The following is a 12,452-nucleotide window of genomic DNA, read 5'->3' as shown; positions in this document are numbered from 1 at the left end:
ATAGCTTTTATAAAATAAGTACTCTTAAACAAAGGCAAATAATGTGAAAAAGAAGACATCGTGCAAATGAAAAAAAGTTAAAGTAAATAAATAATACTGAAGACTAGATTTCTGCAGTCCTTAAAAGTAGGTTGTAGAATCAGTTCAAGTTGAGGTGAGTGAAGTTATGTACGACGTTTCAGAAGCCTGGTGGTTATAGGGTAATAACTGCTCCTGAAACTGATGGTATGCGACCCAAGGGTTCTGTACCTTCTTCGAGATTCAAGATTGTTTAGTATCATTTCCAGTACACCAGTGTAAAGGAGAAGGAAATAATTGTTACTACAGATCTGATGCAGCACAAAAAACACAAAAGATAAAGAGGACAATAATAAAAAAACACAATAAATATAAATATATAGGTAGCTTATAGATATTTGTATTGCGTAGCCAGTGGTGTAGTGGCTTCAGCACTGGACTTCAAGGCGAATGGTCCTGAGTTCAAATCTGCCTGGGTCCCAATCTGGGCAGCAGTAGTATCTGTGCAGAAGAAAGGCCTGGAAATCTACTTCCGTATCTTGCCATGAAAACCCTATGGTGGTGGTAGCATCCGTTAGTCTTGCGAGACCATGGATCTGCGCCTGGAAAGTCTTGCTTCAGTCTGTGTTAGAGCAGCGTCTGTTGTGGCTGTAGAGGCCCACACGGGAGTGACAGTCTCGTCTGCGGTGACTGCACTTGAAGGCACTGTCCTCCAGTGTTGCCTTGGTGCTGTTTTTCCGACGAGTACGCTTTTCTTCAGCAGCAAGCCTCAGCTTCTCTTCTCTTTTTGGACCTCTGCGTAGTTCCAGCCTCCAGTGAGAGCGATCGCTGTCACTGGACAGCTACACTATCCATAGGGTCACCATGAATTGACAGTGACTCGACAACACTCAGCAACAACTATATGTAGATTGATTGTATGTCCATATAGTGACACTAGGCACAGGTGTGTCTGTACATAAGATGACTCTGACAGGAAATAATAAAGTAGTGGTGGTTAGGTGTGTGGAGGGGTGGGTTAGTGGGTGGAGGTGTTGATCAGACTTGCTGCTCGGGGAAAGTAACTGTTTTTGCATCTAGTGGCCCTGGTCTGGATGCTACGTAGCCTCCTCCCTGATGGAGGTGGAACAAACAGTCCATGATCAGATGGGTGGGAACCTGGTGGTGGTAGTGAGAAGAGAGCATGGCCTGTATGGTGGGGGTCCTTGATGATGGATGCTGCTTTCCTGTGACAGTGCTCCATGGAAATGTGCTCAGTGATGGGGAGGACTTTGCCTGTGACGGACTGGACTGTATCCACCGCTTTCTGATCCTGGGAATTAATGTTCCCAGGCACCCTCCACACTCTATGTAAAAAAAAAACAACAACTTACCCCACAAGTTCTATGTTCTTTGTACACGCTTCAGCTATTGGGGAGGTTTTTGCACAGGATCCAGCTCTTCAATACACAGTGGTAGCAAGACCGTATTGACTGAAAAGCTTGGGCTAACATTCCACTGACCTGGCTCCGTCAGAGAGGGAGGAAAAGAACTGGCAATGTCACGTCTAAGTATTCCCACCTGCTAGGAAGGTCAGTGTGACTGAAAACCTGGACAATGAGGAGACCAAGATGGATTAAGCTAATTAATCCTATGCTGACAAGTCGCCTGGGTAAACTTCTTTCCTAATCATTCTTGCAAGGACTGTATAAAACTCACCTTGCAATAGGCAGTGGGTTACCGAAACCAGTGCCATGAGCATTAATCAAAGAAAGACCAGTGCAGAGTGAAGGGATGGGGAGGGGTGGGGGGGCTTCAGTAATTGGTAACTGTGTGTCCTGGGCCACAGCACAGTTTCCTCTGCATAATTCACTCTTGCTTACACAGCAGAGAACAGAGTTAATTACCAGTCAACATATTTTGTTTTTTGTACTGTGTGTGATATACTGTACTGTATGCAATTTGGATGCACTGTGGTCCAGAGAAACATTATTTTGTTTGTATATCTGTACAGTCAGATGGCAATAAATTTGAATTTGAACTTGATTGTTATTTCCTGGTAGGGCTTAAATCGGGGTGGCCAACGTTTTACATTCCATGTGTCAATTTTTTCACTCACGAGTTCAGATGCACCATACAATTCTTGTAAAAATATGTTAATATAGAACTCGTGCATGAAAAAATTGACGCGTGGAATGTAAAGGGTTGGCCACCCCTGGCTTAAATGTTACTTATTTCTCCTGTTGTGTACTTTTACCCCTCGCTTAAGATCTTCATCCCAGTCAAGTGATGTCCCTCAAATCAACTATTAAGTTTCACAAAAATGTTCAGTTTTCGAAGCAAACTTGTTACCAAATAACATATACACTCAGTAGCCACTTCATTAGATGCCTCCTGTACCTTTTGAAGTGGGCACAGGGTGCATGTGCCTGGTATTCAGCGGCTGCAGCCCAACCAATTCAACGGTTGACATGTTGTCCCTTCAGAGATGCTCTTCCGCACACCACTGTTGTAACACATGGCTATTTGAGTTACTCTCACCTTTCTGTCAGTTTGGATCGATCTGGCCCTTCTCCTCTCGTCCTCTCATTAACGATGCATTTTCACCCATAGAACTGCTGCTCACTAGATGTCTTTTTTGTTCTTCACACCATTCTTTGTAAGCTCTAGAAACTTGTGCATGAAAATCTCAGGAGGTCAGCAGTTTCTAAGATAGTCAAAACACTCTGTCTAGCACCAACAATCATTCCATGGTCAAAGTCATTCAGATCTCATTTCTCCCCCATTCTCAAGTTTGGTCTGAACAAAAACAGAGCCTCTTTACCATGTCTGCACTAAGTTGCTGCCACATAATTGGCTGATTAGATATTTGCATTATGGAGCAGACGTACAGTGCACCTATTAAAGTGGCCACTAAGTGTATGTCACCATATACTACGTGGAGTTTTGTTTTCTTGCTGTCATTCGCAGTATAAAAGGGAACCAGGAGAATGGGGTTGAAAGAGATAATAAATCTGCTCAGCAACCCACCCACCGATTTAACCCTAGCCTAAACGCAAGTTAATTTACAATGACCAATTAACCTACTAACCAGTGCGTCTTTGGACTGTGGGAGGAAGTCAGAGCACCCAAAGGAAACCCACAGGCATCACAGGAAGGACATACAAACCCCTTACAGACTGCACCAAAATTGAACTCCGAACTCTGACGCCTCGAGCTGTCATAGCGACGTGCTAACAGTATTACCGTAGAGTCCTAACTCTCGTACAATATCGTACAAGACTCTTGTACAGCAAGAGTATGCCCATATTTGAAGAAAGGTCGACCCATTACTTAAGAGACATTAAAAGGGATTCTCTGCATCACAGATGATTATATATCTGCTTCCCATTTCTGTCTGAGAAAGCGTGGGCCTGTGTAGGATTGCTGAGAGTCTGTTTGTCTTGCTGGTTGATATTTCCATCAGCCAGCCCATTTATCTCCCTCATCAGTCTCATTCCATTTCGATCTTTACTTGTGTCCATGTCAGCCCCTCCATTTAGATATTTATTACTTTATTTCCCCATCTCATTCCCTCGAGAGGGCCTGTACTGCGGAGTAGTGTTCGATGGTCTTGATCCTACAGAAACCACTTTCAATGAGCTGGTCACACTCCCCACCCACCCCCCGTCCCCGTCCCCTGCCCCCTTTTGGCCCATATTCCTCTAAACCAGGGTTTCCCCTGCTCCAAATGAACTAGTGATTTTATGGTGCCCTGAAGGATTCGGCGAACATGACTCTCAGGAATACTGGTATGGCTCCTCGAAGCAGGCGAAGGCCGGCCGTCACTGGAAGAAAGAGCGCCAGAATGGGCCTCAAGCCAGGTTAAAGCTTCGAGGCTGGAGAGCGGAAAACGAACACCACTGTTCAGTCCCATTACTCTGTGCCAGCCCAATCCCCCATCTGGGCCAGTCCAATCTGCCTGTATGTGACCCATCTCCCTCTCTTCTCACTTCTACCACCGAGTGGGAGGTGCAGGAGTCTTGTGTCCCACGGCAACATGTTCAGGAACTACAACCATTGGACTCTGGGCCAGCGTGGATGGGATTCACTGACTTCAGCACTGAATTAATTCCGCAGTGCATGGGCTCAGTTTCAGCGACTCTGCAGCTCCTGTTCTCAATATTATTTGTTTAATTTTGTTTTATTGGCACAATTTGTCCTCTTTTGCGCATGGCATGTTTGTCAGTCTGTTACGTGTATGTATATGTGTTTATTTTGGGGATTCTATTGCATTTGATTGTTTTCCATGGGCGCCTGCAAAAAAAAAATGAATCTTAAGGTTGAATATGGTATACATACTTTGATCGTGAAACTGAATTTAACTTTGAACTTTGACCTCTCCCCCCTCCCCTCCTGCCATCTGCCCCCCCAGGCCATTGTGGACACCGTAGACAATCTGCTGAGACCGGAGGCGCTGCAGTCCTGGAGGGACATGAACACCACTGAGCAGGCCCATGCCGCCACCCTGCTCCTCGACACCCTGGAGGAGGGGGCCTTCGTCCTCGCAGACAACCTCATCGAGCCAACAACTGTCACGGTGCCCACCGAGAACATAGGTGAGTGAGTCCGCCTTCGGGTGCAGGCCTGCGGGGTGAAGTGCTGTAATTGGAATTGGTTCATTTGTGAAAAGCTTGTCTTGCATTTAGATCAAGCCATTACAAAGTGCATTGAGCTGGAACAAGATAAAACAATAACAATGTAGAACAGGCATCCCACCCTGCAAAAACTCATTTCCCGGAGGTAGCACCATCAATTTGCAGGAGACTCCCAGAACTTCTGGGAGAAGTGGGATGTGTGCAATAGAGTAGCTCCTTAGCAGCAGGCCAGCTAGTTTAAATAACGTTAGCTATGCTAATGAACGAATGACACCTGTTAAACTCACCTCAACATGTCTTTTACAGTTTAACCCACCATGGGCAATAAAAAAGTCACTGTTGCAAACAGTGCAGCGAGCAATACTGTCATTATTTTGACCCCTATTAGACAGGGGTACACCTTAGGGTAGTCTGGGGTGACGTACGTTTTATGTTTTCTTTTTTTGGAGCACTCTGCCATGGCGTGCTCTCGCTCTCTCTCTCATGGTCGCTCTCTTGCTCACGCGCTCTCTCGCTCTCAAAAAAATTGATTTCCAGGATATTGTATATAATTTGCGGGCATCAGGGAGCCACTATTAATATGCAGGAGACTCCCGGAACTTCCAGGAGAGGTGGAATGTCTGGTAGAATAAAGTGTAAAAGCTACCAAAAAAGTATAGTGTAGGTAAACGATAAAGGGCAAGATCATAACAAGGTAGATTATCAAACACGAGGTCAGTTCAAAAGTCTGAGAACAGTGGGACAGAAGCTGTTCTTGGGCCGGCTGGTACGTACTTTCAGGTTTTCGTATCTACTGCCCGACGGGAGGGGGAGAAGAGAGAATGTCCAAGATGGGAAGGGTCTTTGATTATACTGGTGAGGAGGCTGACTCCTGTGATGTGCTGAGCTGTGCCCACAGCCCTTTGCAGTTTCTTACGGCAACTGAGCAGTCGCCATACCAAGTCATGATGCATCTGATAGATCGTTTTCTATGGTGTATCAATAACAATTGGTGAGGGTCAAAGGGGACATGCTGAATTTCTTTAGCATCCTGAGGAAGTAGAGGTAGTGCTGAACTTCTTGGTTGTGACATTGACATGGTTGGTCCAAGACAGACTGTTGAGAACCTTTATATCTCTGATCTTGATGCTCTCAATCCTCTCAACCAAAGCACGTTTGACGTAGACAGGAGTGTGTTCACTGCTGCCTTCCTGAAGCCAATGACCAGCTCTTTTGTTGATACCGGGTGAAAGGTTGTTGTCATTCCAACAAGTCACTGAGCTCCCTATCTCCTTCCTGTACTCCATTTCATTATTATTTGAGATGGGAGTGAAGGCATGCCCTCTCCTTTGCCACTTATGTGGATTAGATTAGTCGCCCACTGTAGTGTAGCAGTTAGCCTGACACTATTTCAGTTTGCGGTGTCAGAGTTCAGAGTTCAATCCCGGTGCCCTCTCCAAGGAGTCTCTGTATGTCCTCCCCGTGAATGCATGAATATTCCCCGAGTCCTACAATCTAAGTCATACCGGGAAGGCTGATTGGTCATTGTAAATTGTCTTGTGATTACATTCAGGTTAAATCGGGGTTTTCCAGGGGCTACTAGGCAGTGTGGTTCAAAGGACTGGAAGGGCCTATTCTGCTCTTTATCTCTTACTGAAATAAAATCAAAATTAGAGAGGGTGCCAACAAAGAGAACAAGTTATTGGATTAGCTTCTTGTCATGTACAGCAGGGTGCATGAGAAATCTTGCTTGTGTGAAGGTAGAAATCCAGAGTAAAGCACATACAAAATGTTGGAGGAACTCAGTAGGGTAGCATCTATGAAGGGTCCTGATGAAGAGTCTTGGCCTGAAATGTCGACTGTTTATTCCTCTCCATTGATGCTGCCTGACTGGCTGAGTACCCCTGCCATTTTGTGTGCGACACTATTACCCTTCCTGAAGCAACAGTGAAAACAAAACCTTCAATTTACCTGCTCGTAGTCGGTGAAAACACAATCATTGTGTTGATGGTTGTGTCAAGATGGGCAAGGTTTACAACAGAATGAAGGTGGGGGATTAGTTGCAAGCCATTCCACTTCTCTTTCCTGATCTCACACTGGCCTGTTCATCTTCGGCCTTTTCCACTGCCTGCATGAGACTGAACACAAAGGGGGAACCTCACTAGAGGGGGCTTGATCAGGGGTCCCAACCTGGGATCTATGGACCTCCTGCTTAATGGTATGGCATAAAAAGATTGGGAACCCCTAGACTTGATAGATGTGTTTAAGATGATAAGAAACAAGGTAGATTGGATGACAAGCCGTTTTTCTCTGCAGCAGTGGCTAGACCAGAGGATTTATAGGGGGATGGTACTGAGGGATGTCAGAGGTAGGGTTCTGCACAGAGTGGTGGGTGTGTGGAACGTGCTACCAGCGATGTTGGTAGTTGATGCAATGGAGACAGTTAAGAAACTCTTAGAAAGGTACATGGATGAAACAAAACTGGAGACCCATGTGTCAGCAGCGCAATAAGACAAGGCAATAATGGCAAAACAATCTTCTTTCCCATCCCTTCTACCAACACACACACACACACACACCCCAGGCCTTGGCTCTTGATTGTCACTCACAGGCAGGAGAAAACGTGGGCCATAACCCTCAGTTCCCTGTATATTTATTTGCTTAACAGTTCCTTAAACAACACAATCTGTCTGCCAGCCCATTCCAGGCACCCACCATTCTCTGGGAAAAATCTCTGTCCACTCGATCTGTACCTCTTATCATCCTGTACACACCTATCAAGTCACCTCTCACCCTCCTTCACTCCAAAGGGAAAAACCCTCGCTCACCAGATACAATCTCTAATCCAGGCAGCATCCTTGTAAATCTCCTCTGCACCCTCTCTAAACCTTCTGTACCTTCCTATAATGAATAGCTCAGGTCTGAACCCAATGCTCCAACTGTCCTTCAAGATTCAAGTTTATTTCTCAAGTGTACATCAAAACATACAGTGAAATGCGTTGTTTATTTTAGCAGCTAACACACCTGATGGTGTGCCATGGGTAGCCCTAATGTCGCTACACATTCTGATACCTATACAGCATGCCCACAATGCTCAGCAGAACAACACAGAACGCAACCAGCAAACAACTGTAAAACAATCCCATGATCCCTCCCTCCCACAGCGTACTCAGTTCTCTAACCCCAAATCTTCTTTGGCCTTCAGCCTCCATCAGACCTGCTTTAGATTCTCTATTCCCCTTTCACCTAAAGATATTCCCCTGGCTCGTCAACCCTTCAAAAATATATCTGTGTCTATCTTTAGCGTTTCACCCTTGGAGTAGACCATCTTGGGAGCGCTTTCTCAATTTTGAGTGGTCAGGATCGCAGATTTCCACAAAGTCAGTGGGGCCTCTTTTTCAGATTATGAAGACACTTAGTCCTCTTTTATTGCCATTTAGTAATGCATGCATTAAGAAATGATACAATATTTCCTCGGTGGTGTGATATCACAAAACACAGGACAGACCAAGACTGAAAAAAACTAACAAAACCACATAATTATAACATATAGTTACAACAGTGCAACAATACCGTAACTTGATGAAGAAGTCCATGAGCACAGTAAAGTTCAAAGTTTCTCAAATGTCCCACATCTCACGCAGACGGGAGAAGGAAGAAAAACTCTCCCTGCCATACCCGACCACGGTCCGACTCTGAGTCATCCGAAAACTTCGAGCTCTGATCAGCTCTCCGACACCGAGTATTGAGCACCATCTCTGTCCGAACGATTCCACCTCCTTCTCGGTCGCCAAAAGCAGGCAAGGCCGGGGATTTTAAGGCCTACCCTCTGAGAAAGATTCCCGACCACACAGTAATGACAGCAGCGAACGAGCGTTTCAGAAATTTCTCCAGATGCTCCTCTGTGCTTTCACGTCCATTCTCCATCAAATCAGAATTGTCCACGGCCCCTATTTAACAGATACGATATCATTTTTCACCAGAGGGCTGCGCACACACAGGCGCGCTGCCATCTTCTCCTCCTGCATGTCGGAAGTCGCCCTTTCAAGGTGACTTCTGACATGCCTCCCCACATAACCTGTTCTCATGACAAGAACTCTGAATAGGGTAATGTTTTGAGGGAGCCTTCGCCATCGTCCTGCTCTGAGAAGGGTTTAATGCCAGAGATGGGGGCTTGTATGGCGAGTCAGGCCGTGATGGTAATAGTTACTCTCAGGTGATGGATTCTTTTCAAATGGGATAATCGTACCGGAATCCAATCTCAGAGTTGTCAGGAAGATCTGGCCCTCAGCTATTTCTGGAGAAATAGTAAATGAATTTTAAAAGAACTGAGTTATAACCCTCGGAGGGGAGAGAAACAATAAGAGAATTTTCCCAGTCAGGGTGTCAGTGACGAATAGCGGTTGGAGGAAATCTGTCTCTATTGTCTTTCACAAATTGCTTTCAAACTACAAAAATATATTTAATGAACGGCATTGTTCTTTTTTTTTTGGGGTGGGAAGTGGGAATCTGCAGGATGTGCAGATGTATTTATTTTTTAAATTAATTACTGGGCTGGAAGGCAGATGCTGCATGGTTTCACTGTTTACATTGCATCAGCAAGTGGGTAAGGTAGAGTTTTAATTCAGAACACATAAATTATGTCTCTCCCTTTTCATCTCGTTCCTCACATCCCACCTCCACCTCCATCTCCATAAGACCTAGGAGCAGAATTGGGCTTTATGGCCCATCAAGTCTGCTCCACCATTCAATCATGGCTGATATACTTACCCTCTCAACCTCATTCTCCCCATAATCTTTGACTCTCTGACTAATCAAGAACCTATCAACCTCCGCTTCAAATACACCCAATGACTTGGCCTCCATAGCCATATGAATGTCACAGATTCACTGCTCTCGGGCTGAAGAATTTCCTCCTCAGCTCTGTTCACTGTGATTATCATCATCGTGTGCTGTGTCATAAGACATAGTCGATCATGGTCTTCCAGTGACCATGATCGTTCTTGGCAAAACTTTCTACAGAAATGGTTTACCATTGCTCTCTTCTGGGCAGTGTCTTTACAAGGCGGGTGACCACACCCATTATCAAAACTCTTAAGAGATTGTCTGCCTGGCATCAGTGGTCGCATCACCAGGACTTGTGATATACATCAGCTGCTCGTACGACCATCCACCACCTGTTCCCATGGCTTCGCGTGACCCTTGACTGGGGGAGGCCTAAGCAGGTGCTACACCTTGCTCAAGGTGAGTGCAGGCTAGGGGAGGGAAGGAGCGCCTCACTCCTCCTTTGGTAGAGACGTATCTTCATCCTGCTACCCAGCATTCCATCATGACTTTTCTCTCCGGCTGTCTTCTCATAACCTCTGATGCCCTATCAGCCTCTGCTTTAAATGTATTTAATGACTTGGCCTCCATAGCCATCAGCGGCAATGAATTCCACAGATTCACCACCCTCTCGCTGAATCCAGAACATGTCATTTACAACTCCCCCTTCCACCTCTCTCCTCCACCACTTCCTTTTGAAAGTGTTAATGTACCTGTATGAACCACTTCATCCAGCAGCTCATTTCATAAACATACCGCTTTTTGTGTAAAAAAAAAAGTAGCCCCCCAACTTTCCTATTAGATCTCAAAGGCACAGCTTTAAGGGGAGAGGGGAAAGATTTAATAGGAATTTGAGGGATTACATTTTTCACACAGAGGGTGGTCAGTATAAGGAACGAGCTGCCAAAAACAGCGATTAAGGCAGGTAGAGTAGCCCACCATGTATAAATTATACAGCCATGAGATTCGCCTGCGACTGCCTGTAAGCAGACAAATCTCAAGGTTGTGTAATTTATACGTACTTTGAGCATAAGTGTACTTTGAACTTCAGGCCATTCTCTCTCCTCACTACACAATTGGGAAGGAGGTACAGGAGCCTTAGGTCCTGCACCGCCAGGTTCAGGAACAGTTTTTACCCTACAACCGTCAGGCTCCTGAATCAGTGTGAATAACTTCACTCACCTCTACGCTTAACTGATTACACAACATGTAGGCTCACTTTCAAGGACTCTACAGCTCATGGTAGAACACAGAACATAGTACAGTCAGCCCTCCTTATCCGCAAGGGATTGGTTCCGGGATCCCTCGCGGATACCAAAAAACGCGGATGCTCAAGTCCCTTATTTCAGGGGTCCCCAACCTTTTTCGTACTGCGGACCAGTTTCATATTAACAATATTCTTGCGGACCGGCCGACCGGGGTGGGGGCGGGGGGGGGGATAGGGTTGCCAACGTACAAGAGTAGCAGTCAACAGGAAATTTGCAGATGCTGGAAATTCAAGCAACACACATCAAAGTTGCTGGTGAACGCAGCAGGCCAGGCAGCATCTCTAGGAAGAGGTACAGTCGACGTTTCAGGCCGAGACCCTTTGTCAGGACTAACTGAAGGAAGAGTTAGTAAGAGATTTCAAATCTCTTACTAACTCTTCCTTCAGAGTAGCAGTCAAATACGTTGGGTTTACCCCGAGAAAGACTACAATGACCATGAAGCCTTGCGCAGGCACCAGTGCAACATGCGTAACTTGAGCATGCGTTTACTTGCCGATTTCTTAAAAATTGTTTTTGCCGATTCTGTTGGCGGCCGCGGCGGTGTTAATCACAACCGGAAAATAGGTGCTAAGTGGCTAATACACTCAATTTCGTTTCTAAAAGGGTTTATCTAACAAATTTAATATTAAACACACAGTGCATATTTTCCTCGCATGAATATAGTGATACATCGATTATCAGGGGAGCTTGAAGTGTTGAACGAACTTCCAGTAGAAGTGGTAGAGGCAGGTTCGATATTATCATTTAAAGAAAAATTGGATGGGTAGATGGACAGGAAAGGAATGGAGGGTTATGGGCTGAGTGCAGGTCGGTGGGACTAGGTGAGAGTAGCGTTCGGCACAGACTAGAAGGAGCAGGATCGCCTGTTTCCATGCCGTAATTGTTACATGGTTATATAAGTCACTTATAATAGCATCATATCATTTTAAGTAATGTTTGGATATCAAACACACAGCGCATATTTTCCTCGTATGAACATATAAAATCATTGCAACACACCAATATCGCTGAATCAGTGGGAGCCCTGGGCTTGTTTTCCTGCAACAAGACAGTCCTATCGAGGGGTGATGGGAGACAACTATACTTGAAGGGAGTTCCTTATGTCCAGTCTATTCCGCAATTTAGTTTTCATTGCATTCATTGCAGAGATATGTTGGAAGCAACATTTTCAGTGCTTTCGTGGCTATCTCAGGATTTTTAGCCTTGACTTTGATCCAGAATGCCGGCAGAGATATTATGTCAAAGAAACTTTTCAGCCTGCCGTCATTTGCAAGCTCGAGGAGTTGATCTCCTTCCCACGCTGACATGGATGACGCGCGGGTAATGACCTCGCGTGCGTTCAAGCTCAACAGTGGGCGTGACAGGGAATGAGGAAAGGTGCAGCTGACTCATAGGACCCAGCGGAACCCCGGACTTTATTTAACCTGTCGCAGTGCGGTGGGCATTAGGACCTGGTGGCAGAGGTCTGAATCTGCAGTGTTTCTGTTCACGAAAATAATCGCGATTTAAAATAAAGTGGAAATAATGAAGCCATCGGAAAGAGGTGAAACGCCATCGGTCATTGGAAAAGCGTTAGGCTACAGTCAGTCAACGATTGGAACAATTTTAAAGGATAAAGTGAGGAAAGCCCTGCCCTGATGAAAGCTACAATTATTACTAAGCAACACAGTGGTTTAATTATTGGGTTTTGGGGTTTTGGGTTTTTGATCCTTCACATCAACCCGGCACGGATGGAGAGCGCACTCGG

General features: G+C 45.5%; 1 protein-coding gene across 18 annotated transcripts in view; it reads left to right on the top strand.

Annotated features, from left to right (window-relative positions):
* The window catches only part of adgrl2a (adhesion G protein-coupled receptor L2a), a 958,846-nt gene that overhangs the window by 863,387 nt on the left and 83,007 nt on the right, over positions 1 to 12,452 (top strand). For all 18 annotated transcript variants that reach the window (XR_011887962.1, XM_072273294.1, XM_072273297.1 and 15 more), the window contains one exon: positions 4,412 to 4,595. Coding sequence is in view for 17 of the 18 variants with exons in the window: in XM_072273294.1 (XP_072129395.1) it covers positions 4,412 to 4,595 (184 nt within the window). In the remaining variant the exon portion in view is untranslated. The remainder of the gene's footprint in view (positions 1 to 4,411; positions 4,596 to 12,452) is intronic.

Source organism: Mobula birostris, chromosome 12 (genome assembly GCF_030028105.1).
Source record: "Mobula birostris isolate sMobBir1 chromosome 12, sMobBir1.hap1, whole genome shotgun sequence".
In the NCBI taxonomy this organism is placed as follows: domain Eukaryota; kingdom Metazoa; phylum Chordata; class Chondrichthyes; order Myliobatiformes; family Myliobatidae; genus Mobula; species Mobula birostris.
The sequence above is the reverse complement of the archived record's forward strand: the minus strand, read 5'-3'. Positions and strand labels throughout refer to the sequence as shown.